This window comes from Falco biarmicus, chromosome 4 (genome assembly GCF_023638135.1).
Source record: "Falco biarmicus isolate bFalBia1 chromosome 4, bFalBia1.pri, whole genome shotgun sequence".
Classification (NCBI taxonomy): domain Eukaryota; kingdom Metazoa; phylum Chordata; class Aves; order Falconiformes; family Falconidae; genus Falco; species Falco biarmicus.
In genome coordinates this window covers 70949223-70975064 of record NC_079291.1, presented here as the reverse complement: position 1 = coordinate 70975064, position 25842 = coordinate 70949223, and the positions used below count along the sequence as shown (strand labels likewise).

Here is a 25842-nt window from a genome sequence, read left to right as displayed (position 1 = left end):
GTGATCTGAGACCTAGTGTTCTCCCCCACTGTACGACTAGCCCGACCGTGAGGACGGGGGCTTGGAGCACAGCCTGCGCCCTGCCGAAAGGGCTTGCAGACCCAGCCAGGGGCTGCGCCGTGGGCGCTGCCGCTGGGGCTCACACGCAGCCCTGCTGCCCCCTCTGCCATGGCTGGGGGTCCTGGCCTGTGCCCGCCAGGCAGCTAGGGGTGGTAATGTCGGGTTACACCTGCTAATCCAGAACTTGTCCGTTAAACCTCGTCTTCTCTAGTATTTTCATCATGTTTCATTTTAAATATTTCATTAACAGTTTATGACAAAAATCTTATGCGTGGCAAAAATTCTTGTGCAATCCTCCTGGTGAAAGAAGGTATTTCATTAAGCACTTTTGGAGTCAATAGGACATCACCCTTATCTTCCTTGAACTAGAAACCCAGGCATTCCAGAAGAGCAACTGCATACATTATCCACTGAGACCGAATGACTCTGTTACCATCCCCAGTTTGCTGCATGTCCTGTTTGCTCAGGACAAATAAGATTTTAAAGAACTGACGCTACGGGCATCCCTGAAGGACAGGTATTAATTCTATACTTCTAATGGAATAGCAGTGTATTATCTCCTTCATATACATGGAGAATTAAGCAGAGAAGCTAGAAGACCCATTTTGGGGAGTGCTGTGCATCCTACTCCCACACAAGCTAAATGAAGTCTTCCCTGGCCAGGGTCCCATGAGATTACTGGGCTTCAAACCGCCACTGAACCCTCCAATAGCTGAGCTGCAGAACTGCAAATATTATATTTAGCACTTGAAATGCTTTAAACTTGAACAGTCAGTTGTTAAAACACGGGAGTAGGTGGCCTGGTGTTTTTTTTTCCTCCACTCAACTGATCAGAAGAGTGTGGGAAGAGATGTACTTTTTGAAATAAATAATTTGGTCAAGAACTGAAAGGACATTGGTATTGCAGCTGGAATCTGAGATCCGTTGTCTATCCTCTGTTCATATTACTGCTTACCTGTACAACAGCGGTGCACAATATGCCCACTTGTTCTTTTAAAGAAAAAGTTGAAATTCGGCTGTCCTTGAGCAAGCAAAAACATTCAGTAGCTTCAGCGGGGGTTCTGCTGAGCCTCGAAGGTTTGGTCGGGGAGCTTGCTTTTCATGGCTTCTTCAGCCAGCTAATCCTGCCAGAAATGTTTCCTACAGAGCTCTGTCAGCACAACCGCCTCAGAGCCTCCTGCACCCCTGTTCACGTGCACCCAGCCCAGCCGTGGGCACTGCCTGTGAGGCTGAGGTAGGCTCAGCTGTAGGACTGACGTGTGCTGCTAGGTAAACGGAGGACATATATTCTCATTTGCAATGGTATCAGGTATAAAAAGATTATGGGTTCCCTGCTCCTCAAAGCTAACTCCAGCAGCGTAAAATGAGCATTCTCATGACTGTACCCAACAAGGGTATGGTGTAAACTAACGTCCTACCTGTGACCCTGTGACTTGACTTCGGAAGCGATAGGTTATGTGATGTGACCAGCTGTACGGAGGTAAGCTGACAACTCAAAAATAAAACAATTGGAACGGGTCTTTCTGCCTAGAAGCACACACCACCCCCACCCCCAATCTCTGAGCACAGGGCTAACTTACGAAACACTCTTGCAATCTGGGATTCAAAATAATCTGCAAAGAGTGATGCAGCAAGCTACTTTCTCTTTTATAGACTGTGATGGTCTGAAAAAAGAGGGGAGCTAAATGCTGAAGTGATTCGAAGTGATTCATAACTGCCTCGGGGAGCATGCAGGCAATCTCCTGCAGACCTTTGGCATCCTGCTGCTCCTTCAACTAATAAATGACAGTAAGTGGTGAAGCACCTAAGAGCAATTTGCATAGTGCCAAATATCCCAACACCACACACACACGGAGAACTTCTACTTTCATTTATACCCTGTTAAGGATTTTCAAAAGCCTTGGCTTCCTGTCTTATGAAGGCACTGGGTCAAGTAATCTCCTCTGCAAACAAAGGAAACTCCACTTAGATTACCCCCACAATGATTTTTTTCCTGGTCTTTCATCTACTCTGTAGCCTTTTTTGTTTTATAGGCCAGCCATGTATCTGCAGTAAGTGGTTAAGATGATTTACAGTTAGACTTTGACCTGCAGTGGTTGGAGATTATTGGATATTGTTTCTCCTGCAGCCTTAGACATGGCTTTGGGATTGAATTTTGGGTAAAAACTTCCATATTGGGCCAACAGTTGTAGTAACCACAGCACAAGCTCCCAAACTGAATTCAGCTTTGATATCCGTCCATCTTACGACCGGCAACAGAAATACCAGCATATGCACAAACATTAGCTGTGTTATTAGAAGGAATAGTCATCTGCTCATTCATCATAGATCATGAAAATATGATGCGCGCTTTTTTCTGCCTTTGTGTTTTAATTGCTAGTCCTTCAGAGCAAAGACCTTCTCTTTCATTTGTATACAGCCCACGGCAATAGGATCTTGTTTGTGAATCTCAATTAACGTGCTATGTAGAGATGTTTTTTATTTTTGATGATGCACTGGAGATTTGAATCTAGAGGGAAAAAAAAAAAGCTGTTTAAAGAAGTAGTATAGATAAGCAGAGTTCTCCTTTCAGAGCGGTTCTTAAGGCATGAGGAAAGATTAGGCTGCTCTGAAGTACTGAGCAGGAGGACAACTGCATATTCGCCATGTGCTTTATCCTGTTACGCAAGAAATACCATTTATTTGAGTGGTATCAAATATGTAGTAAGGAACTACCCAGTAAAACGTAAAACTGTGTCTGCTACTTTTTTCGGTAGTTTGAATTCACATGTAAATGATCTGCATCTCAGTAGACTCATGCTTTCTTTCTATCAGAAGGGGAGTCTTGCTCCTTGTCTGGCTTCTTTAATGATTTTGATATCAGAGCCCTGACATTAGGTTTTGAGAATCTTGTTCCCACAGAGTCAAATTGCTTTTCTTCTCATATTGAGCATGGATTTTGGGGCAAAAAGTTGCTGGATCCCTATTTTAGGCAAAAATAAATTGACCAAGCTTTAATCACGTAGTTTCAAGTTGCTTTTACGTGACAGCCTTTTGGTCATGGTCTTGGAAGTGCTGCTACTAAAGTGCTCCCAGGAAATTGCAGGAAGGATGCAGACACTGTCACAATATTCATTTTTTATTTAAGGTCATCAGCATTTTAAGATTCAAAACACCATTCAGATAGCCTTTTTGCAGTGCTTATCTAGTTTTGGTTTTTGGAACATACCATTACCTGGAAGCACATACTGGAAAAGAAATCCTTTTTTCCCCGTTTCCTTTCTTTTCTACTTCCCATGACTCCAAACAGGAGAATATGAGGCTCTTGCAACCTTAACGAACCCTCAGAAACTGATGCTATTGACCTCTGTCAGGCAGTTTCTGTTCGAACTGGTAAGTGTTTCCAGAAGGCTGCTCTATCCCCAGGTTTTTCAGTGAGTGGCAGTAACAAGCCAATATACATAAAAGGCCAACTGACCGCATCAACAACAGGTTAAACTGTCTTGATTACGTCATATGCAACAGTCAGTGCACTGCTGTTCTCTGTAAATCAGACTTCTTATAGATACCTGCTGCTTGCTAGCTCAGGCATACTACTTCAGATTTGCTTGGTCTGAAAACTTTTGCCTGAGAAGCATTACAATTTCCAGCTGAGCAATTTCCTTCTCCGCTGACCTGTTTTTTTGGAGGACAGCATACCCAGAGTCTGATCCCAAAGGACAAAACGGTGAAGAGAAATTAAGATGTTGTCACTCAGACCTGTTTTTTCCCCTTTGGTGAAATGAGTACCTGCTCCTTTCTGTTCCTCAAATATCTTAAACTGTCAAGAAAGTTCTCTCGGACAAGTATCCACACATTTGGCCACAGCACTGCGAAAACATTTCCATGCCTATATTCAGCCACCTACACATTCAGATGTTTTAAAATGTTAGTGTTCACTTTGAATACATTGTATTATCAACAAACCCTTATCTTCCCTCAATTTCATATTTTCATATTTAAAAAATGTTTTCCTTTATTTATCATTAAATTCAACTCACAGTAAGAGTCTGCATAAGGGAATAAAAACAAGTCTTCAGAGCCTTCTACAATTAGCATACCCGCATCATGCTCCAGTAATTATATCCCCTGAGACTTCAGTTGGGATGCCACACTGCTCTCATCACTACAGCATTCCCATGGGGGAAATTAAGAGGCAAAATACCAAGATTACTCAGATGCCATATTCTCCGTGCATACACCATTGATTTCCTGGTCTTTTTGCATTTGGCTCTAGCCAACAAATGGCTTACCAGCAACCAAAACCAGCACAGCTGTGTTTGTTCCAGGCCACCAACAGCAGGTCAAAATGGATTAGCATGAAACTTACTCTTTTTTATAGGGAGGAAAAATTCTTCGGTGAATCATTATTGCTTACAGGATACAGGCACTAAGCTTCTTAGGAGGCATCAGGGAGAAGAGTGTTTGGGGGTGCTGAGGGTCTTTTGCGTGTGGTGCTTTTGTTTCTTTTTCTTCTCCTTTTTGCTGCCTCCTCCACATTTTACCCAGGAAAAGTCCACCAATATTGTCTTCATTCTCCATTTAATGGTACTTCTTTACCTGCAGGACTCTTTCGGTGTATTATTCTTCTAGACCCAGAAAATGCTTGACTCCTTTCCCAGGTCCCTAACTGTTGTGGTTTAAATGGGACACTAACACCCTTTTTATCTTCAGGTGGCATAAAGAAGTCTGTAGACCAAGTTAAAGTTCTTCAATCCAGTCTATTAAAAAATGGTGTAGGTTTTCTAACTTTAAAATTCAGTATCCCAGTTCTCAGCTGTGCTAAGCCTCTCCACACTACTATCCCAGAAATCACCAATGGCCACTTCAGAAAACTGAAAAAGAATTGATACAACTACTCCAGCATTACCCACCCCACTTGGTGTAATGCGTGTAGAAAGGAAAACAGCCCTCTTAAAATCTTAGCAGTTTCTATCAGCTGTAGGCATTTCTGAGAACTGTGTGTAGCCAGGTTTCTCTAAATTAAACCAGGAAATTTGGGTGCTACGCTTTTACCCAGCATCACCTAGTGATGCGTTACAACTCCATGCTTGATTTATACTGAATGGTCATCAGTCATTGCCAAATTTCAGGACTGTAGCTTGATAAATAACACTACATTGTATTGCGGTAACCAAATGTTTATTTCACAGTTGCCCGCATTATGCAACTCTTTGGAAATATTCAGAAAAACAGATGTGTGGTACACAAACCCCAGGCTAGCTGTGTCCCCTCCTACATCGAGCTCCATGCAGTAACTTCTGGTCTCAGATCTTACAGGGGGCATCAGCAAAGCCAATTGAAGTTGACAGGAGAATTTCTGCTCACCTTTTGATGAGGGAGATGGATTTAAGTACCCTATTTATTGCAGAAGTAGTTGAGCACAGTCCTGCCACACATTCCTGTTTGATGCCTTTCAATGGTTAAACAATTTAAAAAGTATATGGAATGAACATTTCCAAGTTGTGGGTAGTTTATAAGAAATCCTATTCAATAGAGAAGAGTTTCCTCTTCTGTGCTTTGTTTGCCTTAAAACAGTTGCACAGGAGAAAATCCATGTTCCACCACAATATGTACTTACTGGTCTACTAACCAACATATAACTGACTTACAAAACGAATTTCCATTTATTGTCAACATTTAACATTTTTATTTATTTATTCCTTTCTTTTCTATGCTATCTTTGTACATTCATGAAAGTCCAAGAGCTTATACTTAGGACTACTCCTAAACCTGCTTAAGTTCCTAAGCCTTAAACAAGGATTGGACAGAGATTTACCTAGAAAGGAACACAATATCCATGCCTCTGTATACATGCATTAGCGTTATGAAATATATTTTAAAAAGCCAAAGTCAATTCCACAACTGCAGTTTAGAACACGTGCACAGTGGTACGGATGGATACCTTCATCCTTCCTACTTGCATGGAGTACCATAGCGTAACCCACAAGGAAGAGGTCCCTAGTAGTTAGTCTTGGTGGTCTAGGAAATGCAGTAGCCTTGCAGATTTAGTTTGCAGTTGTGCTTAGAGAAAAAAAACAATCCCAACAGTTCTCATGACTTCCTCATAACCATCTCTTTCCTCTCTACATATGACTTAGGCTTGAATTCCTGTACATTTTAGGAAGCTGTATGGAGATCCAGGTTCAAAATGGGAACAAGAATAAAATAGGCTATCAGAGGAGGAAATGGTCCATAAAGCTTGTGCGTGGTTCTAACACACCAGTGGGTCGAGTGGGATGGGTACACCAGACTACCAGTTTGTGTGTAATACCAGTATAATAATACTGAAGAGCTGATCTGGCACCCAGCCGCACTCATGCAGCAGCGGCGATGCAGCCTTGGGACGGATGTCAAACCAGCTGCTGGCACCTCCAGCCTTTGCAGCAGAGGAACAAAGAGACCGGGAGCGTTTTACAGACGAACGAAATTCAAGGCGCTTGCTGGCTGATCCATTATTTCTCCACCAGCTCGTGGCTCAGCTCACGTGCTGGCTTGGGGACATTTGCTTTGATTGAAAGTAGTGTGGCTGGAGTAGTTTGGAAGGTGACTCTCACGGCAGCGTTCTGAAGAGATACAATGAGGTAAAGGAGTGCTTTAAACTCGTGCAAAGCAGCTGGGATTTCCATCTCACCGTATTGGAATTCTGCCTGGTACAGCGCAAATACGCTACCAAAAAAGGTGCTTAACAGAAGCACAAAACCGGCAGAAAAGGGATTGCGAGGGTTTCGAACGCCCAGCGCAAAGCTCCCGGCCGGCACCCAGCCCTCTCCGGCGCTGCAGCCTGGCCCGGCCCAGCACCCGGGCTCAGCACCGGCCCTCGGGCCCTGCGCGGCGGCCATTTTCCCCCGGGCCCGGGCGCGGCGCTGGCCGCAGGCCGGGCGGAGGAAACCGCCCCCGGGCGAGGCCCTGCCCCCAGGTTGGCGGCGCCGCGGCCGCCTGTCACCCCCCGGCCTTCGGCCCCGCCGGCAGCGGCTGGTGGGAGGCCCGAGGCGGGGCAACGCCTCACGCCGCTTGGGGAAGGCCCCGGCGCCAAGATGGCAGAGCCGCCCTGCCCTGCCCTGCCCCCGCGGGCACCCCGACTGCAGAGCCCCACCTGCCCGTGGCGGCGGGGCCCCAGCCCCCGAGCGGCCACCCGGGCCCGCCGCCTGCATCCGGGCCCGGCGGGGGGCGAGGGGCGCGGGCGGGCGGAGCCGCCTCAGGACCCAGCGCATCACGCCAGGGGGAGGGCCCGGCCGCGCCGGGGGAGGCCACTGCGCTTGCGCCCCGCGGCCAACGACACTGCGCACGGGTGTGTGGCGGGGTAACCAATCTTGCGAGAGGGCCCGCCCCCGACAGGACGTCATGATGGATGTGCGGACAGACCAGTGAGAGCCTGAGGTGCCGTTCAAACCGTCGGTGCCGGGGCAGCAGAGGCCAATGGCGGGAGGGGGCGGGCGCTAGGCGGCAGCACGTTTCAAGGCGTCTCCGACGAGCTTTTACTGTGCTTGGGGCGGCGCCGGTGCTCAGTGTGTTTGGAGCCGGCGGGCGGGTGGGCTGACGGGCCGGGCCTGGGAGCATGGGGGTGAGGTAGGGCCGGCCTGGCTGCGGAGGGGAGGCGAGCGCAGCTGTCTGGCGGGGCCGGGCCTGCGAGGCGGAACGCGGAGCCGGCCGGAGGATGGAGGACAAGAAGGAGGAGGGCGAGGCGGAGATCCAGGAGCACGGGCCCGAGCACTGGTTCAGCAAGTGGGAGCGGCAGTGCCTGGCCGAGGCCGAGCAGGAGGAGGCGCTGGCCCCGGAGCTGCAGGACGAGGCGGCGGCGCAGCCTGAGCACAAGCAGCAGAAGCTTTGGCACCTCTTCCAGAACTCGGCCACCGCCGTGGCGCAGCTCTACAAGGGTGAGCGGGGCGGGGGCCGGCGGGGCCTGGGGCGGGCCGGGCCGGGGGGCTCCGCTGGGGCTGGGCGGGGGGGCCCGGGGCCGGGCCCGCGGATGTGGCCGCGGGGCGCCGGCGGTGGGGTGGCAACAGGGCCGCGGCTTCACAAAGGGGATGTGGCGGCGAGAGCGGCCTGGGCAGGGGGAGGAGCGGGCTTCCGGCCCGGGGGCTCCGCGCCCGTCCATAGAGGCAGACGGGAAAACAAAATGGCGTGAGGGCGAACCGCGGCCGCGGCCCGGACGTCGCCCTCCGCGGGCTCCGGCGCGGCGGCCTGGGCCGGCTCTGGCGTCGGCCCGGCCCGGCCGCCCCCGCCCCGGGGCTGGCGGCTGGCGGCGAGCTCGGCCCGGGCGGGCGGCCGGCGGGGCCCGGGCGGCCCCGGGGAGGCAGGGCGCTCCGGCGGGGGGCGAGCCCTTCGGGTGCCCGGGAGCGGCGGGGGCGGGGAGGGTGGGGGCTGCCCGGGAGGCCCGGCCCTGCCGGCGGCGGCTCCCGACGCTCGGCCCGGGGAAGAGGTTCCGACAAAATGGCGAAGTGAGGGGCCGGCCCCATTGTGCGGCGGGGGCTGCGGGCGGGGGCCGCGCCGGGCGCCTTCCCGGCGGGCTGGGGGCACCGCCGTGCCCGCTGCCCGGGGCCGGGCCGCTGCCCGCCCGCCCTTCTCGGCCCTGATCCCGAGTTGCCTTCAGAAGGTGGAACAAAATGGCGAAACCTAACATGGCCGTTCGGAGTTGGTGACTCCAAAATAAACAGCGTGTGTCCTTCCCTCCCTGCAGACCGGGTGTGCCAGCAGCCGGGGCTCTCCCTCTGGGTCCCCTTCCAGAACGCCGCCACTGCGGTCACCAACCTCTACAAAGGTAAGGGGCTGCCCCCGCTGCCCCCGCGGCCCTCCCCGCCGAGCCGGGCCGCTCTGCCTCCTGCCCCGCTTACTCATAAGCAGGGCCTGTTAATGTCTCTTATTCACCCTGATAAAATCTAACCCGAGACTGCTTCCTGAATCTTGCAAGTTTTCTCTGGGCCACTTTAGCTGACGGTAGCTGAATTTTTTCTGTTGCCTCATGTCAGTGACTAATAGCTTAAAAGCTGTTTCACTTGGAGACCCTTGAAAAAGGGATTTTTTTTTTGTGTGGCTCACTCTCATGCATTCAAGGGAAGAGTGCAGTAGCTTATTAAGCAGTGCTTACATTTCCTGTGTTTTGTATATTTCATGGCATGTTAAATGTTGGGATATCAGTATAATACATGTCATTTGCAGTGGAGTATAGGTTGGGTTTAGTGTTTGTAAAATTCTGCATAGATGTTACGTGACAGAGCTATATTTTCATCTGAGTGAGGCGTCTGAAGTAAGCCTCCCAGTTTATTTTAACCACTGAATGTCATTGCGACTGTGTCCAGGGTGGCTGTAAAGAAAGTGGTGTTAGCCAGAACTTCGATAAGAATCCACTCTGCATGTGGCTAGGCTCTTGTGCTGTTTTAGTGTGTGTCTACACCTGTCAGGATTTGTTTCTGCACTCTGCTGTTCTTTGGATTGTCACAAGAATTCTTGTCTGTAGAAGAATTATTCATACCATTCAGAGGTTTCTGGTTTGTTTAAAAGGTTGTACAAAAATGGTATCCCTATCAGTGGAGGCTTAAACTGGCACAATGTGATTCCCATTGTTAACTGTCTTCCATTCCTCAGAAGGAAAAACCTGAAGTTCAGAGTTGTTTTTCTGGCTTGTAGTTTGATATTTTTTTTTTTAGTTGGGAGGGGTATATTTTTTCTTGGTCTGTACAGCATTATTGGTAGTTCTACCTGCATATTCTTTCAATTGTCTCCGGTTTTCCTGTTTTAATTTGCTTTAAGCAGTTGAACTTAGGAACATGTTTGTGATGGCTGATCAGGTTTGACAGATGTGGATGGAGCAAGGAGGAAATGTAGATGCATAAGCCTCACTGCCAGAGACTTGACTCTTGCAGAAAATGCATTTAAATGTTGTTTATGTCATGGGTCATCTAAAGGGGCAGAACATCATGTAGGTGTTGGCCTGAGGGAGTGGGTCACTAGAACGTGGTCTGGGACACTAGTCACTTGATCATGGTGCAGGAGTAGCAGCAGGTGATGTTAATAAATAATTACAGACCTTTTTTATAAATCGTATTGCTCTCCCTTAAAATGTATTTGCTACAAAGACTTAGGCTGTTTTATTTTTAAGTAAATCACTTGATTACTTGTGATATAGGCAAAATGAGCACTATTTTTGTGTAATACCGTGGTTAACAGGAGAGTATATATGTGGTGATCAGGGAAACTAGAATTTAAGTAGGAAGCTGTCTTCAGTTAGGTGTACTGTAATAGTTGAAAAAACAGCACCCAAAACAAGTCTTTCCTTCAAATGGATCTTCAAGTGTTGAAGTACTTCAGTTTTTCAGAACTGCCATCTTTCAATTCTAAACTAACTTCCAACTGGGTAGAACTTTGTTGAGAACATGGGTAGAACCAGCTAGACACTGGCACACTAGGCAAGTTGCAATCTCTTAATATGAATTTGCCTTCCCTTGTGATGAACATGGCTCTTCAAAAATCCATTTCTCACGTACTCATTAATGTCTGTATTTTGGAGGACCCTGTCAAAACACTGGAGAAGTATTTCGTGTGATAAACTGAACATGACAAACTGCCTCTTGCCCTGTCGGCTGGTTTCTGATCTGCTAAATGTTTGGATTTTTGAAGCATCACAATTCTTTTTAACAAGAGCTACATGAGGAAGAGTGTGTAGGGAGAATGCCGTGATGCCTTGAATGTCAGCATTTTTTCTGAAAATGGAAGTTTAGTACTATACCACACTGTGAATGTCTTAGATCAGGAACTGGTGCTGGTGATAGCAGCTGCATTTAAAGACATTTGATTATCTTCCAGATTGTGCTGAAGAGGTGTAGGCGTGGCTTGCAATGTAGGATTGAAAACTTAAGGGCACTGTAGAAAGTCTTAGGCATATGTTAGAATAAGACTTCTGAGCCTAATGAGCAGAGCGTACTGATGTTAGTTTTGAATTGGTAATTTCAGAATATGTGAAATATGACTGCTTGTATTTGGCCAGTTCAACTTCTTAAAGTAGTTGTAGCTTTTCCATAAATCTAATCTTTCCCAGGGTGTAATGATGCCTAAAACTTGTCCAGGTTACATCAGCAGTCATTGCATTTGACCTCATAACTAGTTCGTGTTTGTCCTTTTGTAAAGCATTTTTGTAGGTGAGGAAAATGGTTTATTGACATAAAGGTAGCCTTTTCATCTCTCAGAAGGACTTTCTCATGGTATTGCAGGAAGTGATTAAAGGAATATTGTCAGTTTTCAAATTGGCTCTGAAGTGTTTGAGTAGCTCTTACTGTGAGTGCATTGGAGTCTAAGCTGCGGTGGAGTATAAAATGGCTGGAGGAATAATCTGTCAAGTTGCCATTGCTTTCACAGGAATTCACATTTGCAAATCTAGCCTTTTGATTAGAAAGCAGCATAAGCAAAATACTCCTAGAGTGCATAAAAGTAACTCCCATGTTAAGTATACTTGGTGTAAATGCCAGTGTAGCTTATATTCTGAAAGCCCCAAGATTTAACTATGATCAGTTTAAGGTGTTTTTGCTTTTGGTGGGTTGTGTTAAGTTTCTGGTGCTGCTCTTTGATAGTGTAGATTTTTAGTGCTGTCTTGTGGACCATGCAGTGCTGCCTTAGAATGTAAGCCTAAGAATAGCATTTAATAGGGATAAATTTTTTTGAGTGTGAGAAAACTAGATGTATATGCCACTTGGTTTACCTGTAAACCGACATCTTGGACAGCTGTTCTTAAGTCTCTTAATAGTGTTCTGAGCAAATAGCTCTTATCTGGACTTCATTAGTAAAGCAATATAAAAAGCTGTTTTAATTGGCTCTACCAGATTTAAAGAAGTCTATAGAAATCAAGTAAATGAAATTGGACTGATATGTTGATGTCTTTTCTTGTCCATTTTAATGGAGCAAGATTAACATTGCAGTGATTCTCATAAAACCGAAGTACTTATTGGCAAAGCTCTGATAACAAATCTATGACAAGATGAGTGCGGTTGTGTAGAGAATAGAGTTTGTCCCACCTGTTACTGCTGTCTGAAACTTACTTGTACTTAAACTAGTAACCAGAAATGTACTTACCAAAGCTGGAAAGCAATGTAATACAAGGTGCTTAAGTGCTGCTTGGAAGTGCAGTTGTAACTGATGTGCACAGGTGACCAGTTATTTCAATGGAGGAAGAAATTGCATTTTGTGGTAGGATTAATTGCAAATAATACATGTTCAAAGGTTTTGTATATTAAAGTTGCAATGAGATCTTAAATGGGGAAGGAAATTTTCTTAGACTTGAAAGGCATTGGGGACACTTGCCTTAACTAGTTTTCAAAACTATGGCCTCCTGCAAATTGCCTCTGCAATTGAAATTTGATGAAACTAGGGCAACTCTAAACACATCTGAGTTCTGAAAATTCCTTACTTGTTAGAGTCAAGAAAAGCAGTTACTCTTTGTGTGGGGTTTCCTGACTGTACTGATGCAGAGTGTGTCTCTTAAAGTGCATTGTCTGTTGATTTTAAGTACCTTCCTCAGACTGACAAGCTCAAAGTATGATTTTAATGTTAATACAATATGGTTTCATAAGCAGTGCTGCACTGGTGACCTGAAATAACAGTAAATGCTGTTCAGGTGGTGCTTGAGTTGACTTTCTGATTTCTAAAGAGTGTGTGGAATTTTTAGTTAATACTCTTTTTAGGTTTAATTGAACTAATCTTCAATGCTAGCTCATTTGTTACAGCTAACTTGGTACTGCATTACAGTAACCTGTAGAAGATGGACTTCTTTCCCGTGGTTGGCTTCGTGGTTGACAGAAAGCTGCATCAGTGATGTGCCAATACTATACATTGCTCTATCTGTAACACTAAAACTTTTTTCTGTCTTCTTACAGAAAGTGTGGATGCCCATCAGCGAAGCTTTGATGTAGGAATTCAGATTGGCTATCAGCGTCGGAATAAGGATGTGTTAGCTTGGGTTAAAAAACGCAGAAGAACTATTCGTAGAGAAGACTTGATCAGCTTCCTATGTGGGAAAGTTCCTCCTCCAAGAAATTCTAGAGCTCCCCCAAGACTGACTGTAGTATCCCCTAACCGAGCTACTTCAACAGAAACTAGCTCATCTGTAGAGACTGATTTGCAACCCTTCCGTGAAGCCATAGCTCTGCATGGTAACAGTAACTTTTTCAATCCTACTTGGTTAAAATTGGGTGGGGGGTTGTAAGGCATGTCTTGTTCTTGCTTGTGTCATATTATGTCATGTAGCTGCTGTTTCAGATGAAGGCGTATCTGATCTCTAAGGGAGTTTTTGCATGTGTAAGGCATGTTAGCTAGTAGAAAGCTGCATAGTCAAATATTTTGAATGAGGAAAAGGTACTGTATAAAAATGATGTTTGGGTGTGTAATACTCCGCAGCTGTGAACTCAACAGTTAAGTATCAACTCTTGGTAGTGTCTTTGAAGCATGAAGAGACTTGGCATTCATACCAATGCTGAAGTAAACAGAAATCTTGGAAAATGATAACACTATGTTAGCAACTAGTTAAATACTAAGATTTGGCTAATAGCAAATACTTGTGGGGTTAAGGAGGAAATGTAATGCCTGAAGGTTCTGTCTGGGGTACCTCATCTCACTGTAGTACCCTTGTTACTGTGCACTGGTTAATATGGTTTAGCATTCTACTCTAAAATACTCTGCAAAGTGTACTTTAGTTGCTCATCATTGTGTATTTGTCCAGTTTGGAACTTAGTTTGCTTTCAGACTTAAATTGTCTTCCAATGTCATACTGAATTTCCTTCCTCCCTGCCTGCCCCCCCCCCGCCCCCGTTGGTGGTGTGTCTTTATCTTCCCAGATATCTGTATTCTCTAGCTTATTCTGTATTGGACTGTTACCTAGCAAGTGATAAAAATGTGTTTTAAAAGCTCCTGAGGTGAAATAAATCAGTTCATCTGTGGGTTTTATACCTTGTAAAATCCTGAAGTGTAGCAGATACCTTGAGTTATGAATAGTTGACCATTCTAAAAATAAAAATCAAGCTACCTAGAAGTACAGCCTGTGAAACTTAAATGAAATTCTTATTGTCACAGTATTCCCAGTGTGGGGTGGAATTCATGAGTTAACGAGATGAGTGTATTTGTGAAAATGCAGCCTTGCTTCTGCAGTGCTGTAGTGGTTTTTCAAGGTACATAGCCAGATGCTGTTACTGTCTAGGTGACAGCCTGATTCTGGTATTGTTTGCTGCTCTGTTGCCATTTAAATCAAGCTTCTACTGAGTTGTAGTTTTTGGCAGTTGTCTGTCTCATATTGGAAGCTGGCTAGAGAATTCTGTGGATCAGTATGGCTTATTCAGTAGGTAAAGCTAATTTCATGAGTAGAGCAACTGCAGAAGCTGACTTTCACCTGATAGAAAAAAAAATTTAAAGAGTTTTATCACATCCTGAAACTGTAGTTGAATCCAGTGTGCAGTTAGCTCTAACTACAAAGGCTTACTCTCAGCTGAGAGTAAGCTTGCTGGACTCACTTCAGCACAGTGAGCTCTCAAGCGGAGTAAACGTGGGCACTTTCAGCTCCTTGTATTTCTTAAAATCAGCTTTGTATAGACATGACTTATGGAAGTTGCTTCTCTATAGCATGGGAGTCTGAACCATGAGGTATTCTTTAATATTTCATAATCTAATATAAGGTCATGAAGACTAGGAAGTTTCCTGCTCTGTACTGGCACTGCAGGGGCTAGAAATGCACTCTTCATCAGCTGGTTGACAAGGTTGCATGTCAGTCACCTTCTGGATTAGGTTCTCCTGATATCAGTTTCAGTCTGGTCTTTGACACAAATGCTTTTGTGCTAATCCTTTAGTGACTAGGCTTGTATTCAGCCTCATAACTGTTTTTAGGCTATTGCCTGCATATGCCTGCATTCCTCCAGCTTCTCCCCTCATTTTCTTTAAGGAAGCTGTGATTAAACAATCTTCCAAACTGTTCTCCTGTTTATTATAGGGCTTCTCGGATCTGTTTTGATTTTGAAACTTTGTAGGGTCTTCAGGTATGTGCAAATTAATGTCCTCTGTAGTTTTATGCTTGTCTTTATTTTTGGCAGGCTGTTTTAAGTGCTTTGCCTCTAGGTATTGTGAGGAAATGTGAGAAAGCCTGACAATAGTGAGTAGTGGTCTCAGCAAGTGTAGAGGACTAGGGCTTTGAGAGGAGCTTTTGACTGGCTTGTAAAGGAATCTGGCTTTGTGCTGTTAGGCTTTCTGTGGAAATAAGAGTATTTATGTATTGGAAATATGGATAGGCTGAATTAGATTTGAGGGACAATGCTAGAATTTTCTGCTCTTAGTGAAGCAGGGATAGATATGAATCTGCAACACCAAATAAAGCTCTGTGGAGGCAGTGTTGGTTTATTGACTTCTCAGAAATAGGTAGTAATATATGTCTAAAGACCATGGTGCTAAACTTGCTGATCTGGCTCTGTGATGAGGGAAATAGCTGCATTTTGATCATGTAAGCTCTTAAAAGCTTCATAATCACATCTGAAAACTTCAACAGAAGATGTGGTAACAAAACAGCTAATTATTTCCTGAAACATCAAACACAATTCTGGGTGTATGCCCTTGACTACAACATTAGAGAAGAGCATCTTTAGGTATCAGTACAATTTTAAAACTGTATGTTGTATCCGAAATCTGTTAAAACTGGCATTCTAGCCTTACTTCTTCAGTCTCAAACCTTGCTAATACCTTACCTATGTGATAGCTCCGCAAGGTAGTTGACAGTTTTCTTGACAAAAGCTAGGGATTCTGAACCCAAAATTCAGTCTTGTGGATTTAGTTGTCAATAGTCCTTGTGCTATAAGGGAACTTCTCTACTGTTGTTCTTTCAAGACTTGTTACAGTAGCTAAAAGTAAATGATCGTGACAGAAGGGTCATGACAAAAAGTACAGTGACACAATGATCAAGGTGTATGTGATCTACCTCTTTTAACTCTGTGGCTTGTATGCTGTGCAACTGTTACTGAAATCTGTATGTGATTTAAGGGTACTTGAGAAGGAGTTCTGGAAATCAAGTAAGGTCTTAAGGGAGTAAACTGGTAAATAATAATAAAAATCCTTTTCCATAACATGAGCTCTCAATTATTTGTGTGCTGATGGGTAACCTTTGAAATACAACATGGCTGGTAACTTGAACTGTGAATACCTGAGAAGTTAAGCCTTCAAGAAAAGCTGATTAGCTAGCTCAAGTTAATACTGTTTTACTCTGAAGTTCAGGTGGCTTTTTCTGAAACTTCAAGAACTGTGTGTCTTATTGGTGCTTAACATTTTAAGATGTGATAGTAGGTGATAATACTTTTATTGTTCAGCATTTTGAAGATAGCATTGAATTTTTAACTTCTAGCAGTCCCTAAAATGTCATTGCTGATAAGTGAAGATGCATCCATACCTATGCTACTTTCTGGACGCATATTGCCACATCCAGCTCTGGAAGACAAGAGTTTCAAATGACAGAATTACATCAAACTGAGCTAAATAGTCATAAGATTCCCAAAAGCTGACATGTGTGAGGTCATTTTCTGCCTGGCTGTAGTTGGCATACCAAATCTTGCAGTGCTTGTGCTGGTGCACAGTCCGTGTTTGAAATGATGCTTTGGTCTCTTACTGTGGGATGTGCTCCATGCTTTATAAGCTATTCTGCCAGCATAATGGGAGAAAATGCTATGACTTGAGGAGGTGGAAGAAGCGAGCTTAGGAAGGCAATGCTGAAATGTGTTAGACTTGAGATTTCGTAACTAAAAGAGATGTGAACAGGCAACAGCACAGTGAGGGACTGTTGGTTTTTCTTTTCCTTTGCTTTGATGTTGATGTGTATCTCTAATGTGATTTGGTCTCTTTGGGGCAGAGTGAGGGAACCCTTGCTCTAGCATGTAGAAGTGTGGGGCTTGGCCCCTTTTAAAAAAAGAGCCTGGATTCCCATTAGGCTTCCTTATTCTCTTCTCCAAATGCTAAACTGCTGTATAAAACATCAGCAGTTGTTGGTGGAGTGGAGAAGCAGCAGTTGGTAGAAGCGGAGGGTAGGAGAGCATAGTTCAGATACAGTTTGAAAGTTTAATTTAAAGGTTGTGTAGATACAGCTATAAAGAGTTGTATATTAGTATGTACTATTAAAATTTGCTCTTTGAGCAGTGCTGTGAAAGGGTGAGTATGACAGGAGTGACGACAAGGATCTGTCTGCATGCCATTTTGTATTTATCTGGGGTTATTAATTAATTCCTGCTCTAGTCACACTTAAGCATGAATGTTCTTTTTGGTACTTCCTGATAAAAACTTTTGAAAAACAATAGTTAATACTGTTACTAAACTGAACAGTAGTTACCCAGTATCTTTTTCAGGTCATTACCACGGCATAACTTGTATCCATGTCTATAATGAGTACAGTGCTGATAAAATGGCATCTACAGTTTTAGGCCAGTATTGATAGAACTGTCAACTCAATTAGCAAGTTCATTTACCTTAAGTATTTCATACTCTATAAAACATACTATAAGCTGGGCATTCTAATCACCTGATAGTTTTGGAGAGTATTTACTTATAAACTAGCTAGTACCAGTCAGTTTCTTCTATACTGCAGCATCTTTTAGTAGTACTATAATAAATGCTTTAGCATATAGCTTTTCTGGTGAGGTTACTGGTATGAAATGCCATTTGAAGCTATGTTGCTGATGACTGAAAGATATGGCAGGAATGAGAATGTAATAAGTACTGTGAAATATTTCAGATATGCCCTCCACTTTAATCTTTTCACCTTTAAAAAAGGAGGAGGGAGCTGTGTTCTTTTTTTTAAAGGCCTGTAGTAAAAAAGGAAATGTCTCCTGTAGAAGGCTGTAGGAGACTTCAGAAGTGGTCATTGGATCATTAAAGAAGTAAAGACACCGTAGTGTGTTGGCATCTGTCTTGTCTATACATAGCTGATGTACCTGTGACTAGGTCATGTTAATCACAGTATTGAAATTTGAGGTTGTGAAATGGCATTGGTAACAATCATGTCATTTTACTACTTCCTAGTGTCTATTACTGCTTGCTTTATTGATTTAAATAGTTAAATGCTTTGGGAAGAGGTGTCGGGGCCCACTGAACACTTACTTAGTCAGAATAACTCTCAAAAATGCCTTTTCTGAGATTTCCTCTTTACATTACAACAACCTTTCAAGAAAAAATAAACTGCATCATGGCTTCTGAAACATGCTTTCTGTGACAACAAAAAAATAGATCTTTTCAGTTGCATTGCTGATTGTCTTCAAAGATGTTGCTGTCATGAAATGGCAACTTGATATTTCAGTGCATGCCTTACATTTTCTGACTCTTCCACGTTAGCTTGCTTACCTGATCCGAGACTGTGATCTCAATGTTTCATTTGCCAGTTCTGCTCTCTCGGATTGATGTGTAGTGCTGTGTAATACGGTTAACTGCCAGTAACTGATAGCAAATTGTCACTCTTGCTCAGTCTGTTAGCATACTCAGTAATGACTGTTACTGACTAGTTCAGTACTAAATACCTGTATGAGATGCAAGATGAAACTGCAACTAGAAGTTCGTGTTGTGATGCAATATCCTTGTACCTCTGTATTTGTAGAAATTAATTCAGAACTAGTCTCCTGCCTCTGACACTGGGATCGAGTGAAGATTTTAACTTCTTAATCATCTACTGAAGGTTGTCTGTGTATTTAAATGTGCAGTGATTCAGTGTTACCTAAATATTGGAAAGTCAATGCCTGCTTGAGGCACTGCTTGCAAACCTTGGCAGTCTGTTTTAGAATATGCTGCAGCGTATTACAGATGCATCTTTTAATTCTGACTTATGTATCTGCTAATTTAAAAAAATGCTTGTTACTTGAAAAGGCTCTGCTTAAAAACACAGTTCTTGTGAGGACACATTTTTTGGCATCACTCATCACAGGCCAGTTTTGGGGTTTATTTAGACTAAATTTTCTCTCCTTAGTTGGGCACTAGACATAATGAGAAGATGTCATGATAAAACTGAAATAGTATACTAGCCATTTGGTTATGGGTTGTATAATGTAAATGACTGATAAGTGGTGTAAATTGTTGATGCTTGGTGGAAGTAATAACACTGAACTTATGTTCAGAGCAATTTTGCCAGGAATAGTGGTGTGGGGGCAATGTCTGCAATACCAATTTGGATTTGAAACAACATCACCTTCTGTGCACTGTCAGATTTTTTCCGGTTCAAATGTACAGGATCAATTAATACTTTCTAATGTATGTCATGCCAGTTGCTGTTGTCTTTGAATTGTGAAGTGATTTGTTACCTGCCCAAATTTTGCACATTGGTGGTTAATCCAAGTTAATGATGTCTGAATTGGCTTTCTGCTCGTTTGTCTGTTGCCAGTGAGCTGCTTTACTTTCTTTGGTAGATGTATCAGAACCTCTCCTTTATAATGGTTGGGAGTACTGGAACAAACCTGGTTTCTGAATTATCTCTTCGCTAAGCCAGGTTCTGATGTTTAAATCCTTTCTGCCATTATGAATGAAAAATTACTTTAACATTAATGAAACCTGCATGGTCTCTGTCAGACTTCAGACCATGCTTCTGAGTCATGGTTGAATGAGCTGTAAGCAAAAGCTCGAAGAAAGCATCAGGATTAGTGGCTACTTCTACTGGTTGCTGTGTAATGCTCTAACTGTGCGAAAGTGTATCCTCTGCTGTTATAAGATCGAAGCATTAAGTGGTTCACTCAACAGTGATGCACATTAGTGTGAAATTGGTTAGCCTGTTCTATCCTGACTTGTGTGCCAACCTGTCATTGCTGCACATGGCTTTAGAATTTATCTTCTAGTTGAGGTTTGTCAACTGACCTAGTAGCTCTAGCAGTCGGCTCACAGAACCTCCGAAGTTGCTTATTTGGCCTGTCAGCAGCTAATAGCTGGGGTTCTGTTGGGCTTTACTTGTCAGCATGTGGCATCTGGCTACCTACTTGACCATATATGAAGATGTCTGTGTGTAAAGCCATTTAATATACAAGATGTACAATGGCTTGACAGAGGCACAGAGTACTTGAGGCTGGAGAACCTCTGAGAATTCAAGATTTTGAAGGTTACTGAGAAATCTTTGTGGACAGCTTCCTTGCCTTGTTCTTAGTACTAGAAAAATACACAGATGTAGACCTTGTTATGCTGCTCATCTTCCTGCATGACTCTTGCTTGGGTAGCTTATTTCTAGGGCCAACAGATGTTTTTGCTATCATAACTGCTTCAAATCTGACTATTATTAAGAAAAGTCAAAGATGTTTGTCTTTTCTCTGAGCTCCTGTTTATCTACAAATATACCTGAATTCCAAATTGAGAAGAATTGTTAGGCTTTGATGTACCAACCACCCTTTACTAAACTTATGTTTTGGAATGTTCTGCTTTTGCAAAGTTGTAATAGTAACATTACTGAAGACAAAAAGTTCAATTTATTACAAAGTTCATGGTTTTCTTGTTTGTGGCCTTATTTCTACAAGAAAAGCTTGTTTTATTTAAACATTTTCTTAATAATCTGAACACATAAAAAAATCTGAACACAAACCTGGTGTAAGCTGGGACAGTGTTTTGGATCAGATCTGTCAGTAGCACATTTTGGGGGGGATTGACATGTTGTCTTGCTTCACTTGTTGTTTTAAGTGCTGTTCTGAATTCTGCTGGTACTAATGCATTGCCTAAGAGCATCAGCTGTGAAATACAGCTAGTTTTTAAAGGAAAAGCTTTGGTATACACCTGTCTGAAATCTACTGTTGTACTGCAGTTTTTTAGAACAGCAGTGACTGAGGGGGTGAAAGGGAGCAGGGTGGCAATGGCATTTGAAGCAAGACAGTGTCAGGTCAACCTGGAAAGCCCTTGGGTAGGGGACTTTCCATCTGTGTAACTATTGGTCTAATGTGAAGCCTTCATACTGAATTGCATATGCACACATACTTCTGAACAGCGTGTCATGCTTATGAGGCTAGCATTTGCTGTAGTGTGCTGTTCAAACCTCACAAACTCATTTTAATGCCATAAAAAGCAGTTCTAGTAATAGCTGGATTCTTACACGGACTAAAAGCTGGGAAGGTGTGGTCCGGGCTTCAAATACGTGTGGTACAAATAGTAGGATGAAGTGTCTTTATCTTGCTAGAGGTCAGATAAGCGTAATCCCTTCTGCCACACATAGGGAAACTAACTTTCTTTACTGTTTGACCTAAATACTTTTTCTTTTTTTTTCCCCCCCTAGGTCTTAGTGGTGCAATGGCTAGTATAAGTGTTCGCTCAAGTACCCCAGGCTCGCCCACTCACGTGAGCAGTGGCTCCAATGCTAGTCGAAGGAGAAATGGACTCCATGATGTTGATTTGAACACTTTCATATCAGAAGAAATGGCACTCCACTTGGACAATGGTGGAACTAGAAAGCGTACCTCAGCCCAGTGTGGCGATGTCATTACAGACTCACCAACTCATAAACGCAACAGAATGATCTAAACTGCAAAAATTTCAAACCCACCATGCTGCTTGAAAGCCACTTGATCCTCAGAGTACTATTGAAAAGGAAACATGAGGCCATCTTTCCATATTCACTGTTTAAGACAAATGAGTTCAGTAAATGCCATAAAGGAAATTTTAGGTATTACATTAGATGCCTCTTGTAACTGCGGCTTTCTTAAACTATATTCTTAGCAGAGGACATCAGATATTGTGTAGTAGTTAGCAAGATCATCATAAGCAAACATGTATCCGTTCCAAGGCTAAAAGTGACCTTACTTGTATTCTTAAAGGGAAAGGAAATTTCAGATGTTTATTTGGTTATAGAATGCTTTTTTTTGTCCTTTATTTCCTGCTGTGTTGAGTATTTGCTTAAACAGTATTGCCAGTTTGACTGAAATTGTCTACAACATGACTTGGCATCTTTGTCAAAACTGCAGGCTTCCATTTTTGCAGCACTGTACCATGCACCTAGTTTCTATATAGTAACAGTGTGCAAGTTATAAATATTGGACTGTACCCTTTTTAGTTTTAAAAGCAGTTGATAATTCTGGTGATTGTGTGATAATGTAAAGAGGTGCTATGATGGTCATGCAATTAATACTTAATATTGAATCAATACAAGGATCTTTATTGGATTCACTTTGTGTGTTTTAGTGCTCTGAAGTAGCAATATTAAAGTTTTCCCCAATTAACTTCATAGGCTTTTAAATCAGTTTGAGAAAATATATGTACTTATTGGTATTATCCTCGTGGTAAACATACACAGTGCAGACTGCACCAGTGCTGACCTAAATTAGAGAAAGATGTCCTGTAATTGGAAAATAGGCTTTTCTGTTCAGTATTAGTGAAGGGTAGGTTTTGTGTACACCCATACCCCATTTTTACATTTCTTGTGAAGTAATTGCCCATTGCTGGGGAGGGGTGGGAGGAGAGGGAATGAGGGGGAATAGTTGGAAAAGGGGTGTGTTCTAACAAGTAAAACTTCTGGTCACATGTGGAAACTTGGACTAACTTAAAACAAGATTCTGTGTGATGCCATCTCCTTCAGGAGGGAGTGACATGCAGGTTCTGTGAAGTGCTAAGAAAACAATTTAAAACTGGAAGTGATTATAAAGCTCTGGATAAATGTGCCGTAAGGATGAATTAAAAAGGATAAATGGCTTTCTTTTTGTGTTGAGCTTACATTCATAGGATTGAACTCTGGCTGCCATAACTTACGCATAAACTAAACCTGAACTAGAGATCAAGGCTGATCTGCTGCAAGTCCGTTTCTGAGCGCAGAAGGATATGTGTCAGTCTCAAAGACTGTCCTGACTATTTTGGCATGTAGATGCAGCAAGTCTTTGGTGGAGAGCTCTGGCTCTTTGGGCCTCTGAGTCTCTGCCTATGAAAGGGATAATAAGAGGAATAAAGAGCAAGAGCAGCTCCAAACCTGCAAGTTGGCAATGGGTATTTAGAGAAGTGTATGCATGCTTTAACTGGAAGCGTAGGCTGATTCTTGGATGAAATGCAGCTATGCTAGATTCACAATGCTAAAAAATGTGGTGTTCTAGCTAAGTTAAGGCACCTTGAGCTCCATATTAATACACAGCTCTTCAAGACTTTTGCTTACATGCTTGTAGAGTCAGATCTTTTTTGTATTACCTTCCCTATTTGAAGCAGAGTTCACTGTAGTTTTGCTCCTTTTTACCCTGGTGTTCTCTCATTGGTGTTCTGTAGTCAAGGCAAGACAGCAATGATACGTTAAATTCTCAGAACTCAAGGCTCTACTGAGAGCATGGTTTCCTTGCTTTGTGGTGCTTCCATCAAATTTCTTTACATCAAAGAGCTCGTGAAGATGTCAACAGTTGCACAGTACTGTAGCTAGAGATTCTGTAGTTTATGGGACAAGTGTAAGAACTGTCCAAAGCAAGACGGTAAGAACTGTTCAAAACCCCCACCTGTGTGATATAGCTGAACTTGCACATCACCTGAAGACTCAGTATATATTAATTTCAGTTATTGCTATTAACTACAATTCATAAGACTTTTTATGTAAAATATTAATACTGCATAAAGCTAGTTTTCATTTGGAGACTGCATTTTCAACAAAGACTTTGAAGATGGTATCTAAATATACGTGTTAGTATTTATTAGGCTGTTGGCAGAGGGATTTTTCTGTTCTAAAAAGGAAAATCTGGAGTCCTGAACTGAAAGGACATGTGTGAGAACCAGTCTTCAGCTCTTCTGTTTATTCATTAACTGGCTTGTACAACTAAGATGCTTAAGCTCTGCAACTTCTAATATACTTTACTATTACATGTGGTAAAGGTAACATCACATTGGTATCAGTTCTGCATATGTGGACTAAACTGTAACAGTGCTTCTGGTCTAGTCCAAATATACAGAGCCTGTTTGAATTACTTCTCCCCTTCCTTGCATTGAAATAAATCCTATTAATGCTTTGAGGCATTAATTCAGTCTAGTACCACCTAAAACTAAATTTGTCTGGCTTTTTATTTAATTTGTGCCATTTTTCTTTGAAAGAAAGCAGGCTTAGATATTAAACTGGTTGCATTAATGTTTTTTTGCTTGTATCTTAAATATTTGGCAACTTTTTGATTGTTTTTCATTTAGCCCCAGCTGTTGTTTGCTCTTTGTTAACCTCTGCCAGAATGATCAAAAATGCATGTATTCACCTGGTAAACACAAGGAGAACAGGTTGTCTCTTAAAAAAAAAAATAATAAAAAAGTCCAGTACCTGTTGCTTTGAAGACTATTTCTTGTGCCAGTGTAGAAAATTGATGTTCTGGAGATAGCTTTCAGCTATTTTCCAAACTGCAGCTCCTAGAGCCAGAAGTGAATTGAGTTTTCTGTAAGAAACACTGAATTGAGAACTGTTTAGTTTGGTAAAAATGGTGCTTACTTTTGCTTTCTCCTATGAATCGTACAGTTGACCGGTCTCTTCTCCATGTACATCAAATCTAACATGAATGTGCGGCAAGTTACATAAAGTACATCCTGCACTGAAGCTACTGAGCTTGGCTTGCTTATTAATGAAGTAAGTTTTAAATGTTAAATTTAAATCTATATTACAATAAAGTAATGCAAAAATGATTTTGGCTGAAACTGAAGTCCTGCAGTTAAACTTACTCTCAAATGTGGTTTACCCAGTTGGAGTAATAGAAACTCTAAGTCATAATAAACCTAATAAAAAAAAAAAAATACAACTAATCAGGCTGCTTTGTAGTTCTTTAAGTTTCTGAATAATACGGTCCATCGGTAAACCCAAATCAAGATCTGGTCAGTGTGCCTTGACAGGCTTGCTTAGCTCTGCAGAGTAGGGTTTTTCTTTAGGAGTGCCATTTGGTGGTAGCTGGCCGCTCTAGCTACACTTGGGCTTTGTCTTTTATGGACTAATGAAGATATTAGGAATTGGGGCATCCTGTTACATTTGTACAAGATGTTCTGCAGTGTTTAACATCACTAATACTTAAGAACAATGTCTTGAACTATTTCACTTAAAATCTCTTTAGCCAGTTAAGTGGTATTGACTTCAATAGTGGAGCTTTCAAATCTCTTGCAAAGGACTCTGGACTGAAATGAAATTATGTGCTTTAATTAGCAGCTTTTCCTGCTTTAGGTGGGTGTCCCTAAACCTGCAAACTATTTACTGGCTGTATCAGCAGGTCTTTGAATTTCATTGTGAAAGAAAGCTTTATTTCACAGGAGCTTCAAGTAAAAAAAATGTTGTGGTTTTTTTTGTTACCACTTTTTCTTTTAGCCAGTAAAATGTTCCAGTGGGGAATTGGAAAGTATTCTTAAATGACTTCTAAAAAACCAGCATCTTTCAAATGTTCACCTAGAGCTACTAATGTTTTGGCAGGAATAAGGAATGCACACCTGACTTGTTCTCTGTGTTCCCTGCACCAGGTGGGGCTGGTGCGATTGTCTGGGGTAGCCACAGGGCCCTGTGGTTGGCGCCTGCCAGGTCCTCTGGTTATTTGAGGTAACGCAGAAGGCGCTGGTGCTTGTCAGTACGCGTGCCTGTCTCCAAACTTGCCTTGTCTGTGCATGTCACCCCTGCGGATGGTGTGAGGCTGGTAAACTTGCTCTGAGAGCTTATGGTGGAACGGCTCTGTAGTCCACACTGGTGCCTTCTGCGGTCATTCTGGCACTGGGCCTCTGTCAGACCATCTCGAGAGGGAACTAAATGTGTCTGAAGCCCGCGGGGGTAGCGGTGAATAAACAGAATGCACTGCTGCACAGTATGGAAGCATCGCTTCGCTCTGTTATAAGGAGACTTGGAAG

General features: G+C 42.9%; 1 protein-coding gene across 1 annotated transcript; it reads left to right on the top strand.

Moving 5' to 3' along the window:
• Positions 1-7565: 7565 nt before the first annotated feature.
• Positions 7566-24648, top strand: HAPSTR1 (HUWE1 associated protein modifying stress responses). The gene is made up of 4 exons (XM_056335984.1): positions 7566-7955; positions 8759-8839; positions 12942-13217; positions 21305-24648. The coding sequence occupies exons 1-4, from the start codon at positions 7736-7738 to the stop codon at positions 21547-21549; spliced, it is 822 nt and encodes a 273-aa protein (XP_056191959.1). The 5' UTR covers positions 7566-7735; the 3' UTR covers positions 21550-24648.
• The last annotated feature ends 1194 nt before the right edge of the window (positions 24649-25842 follow it).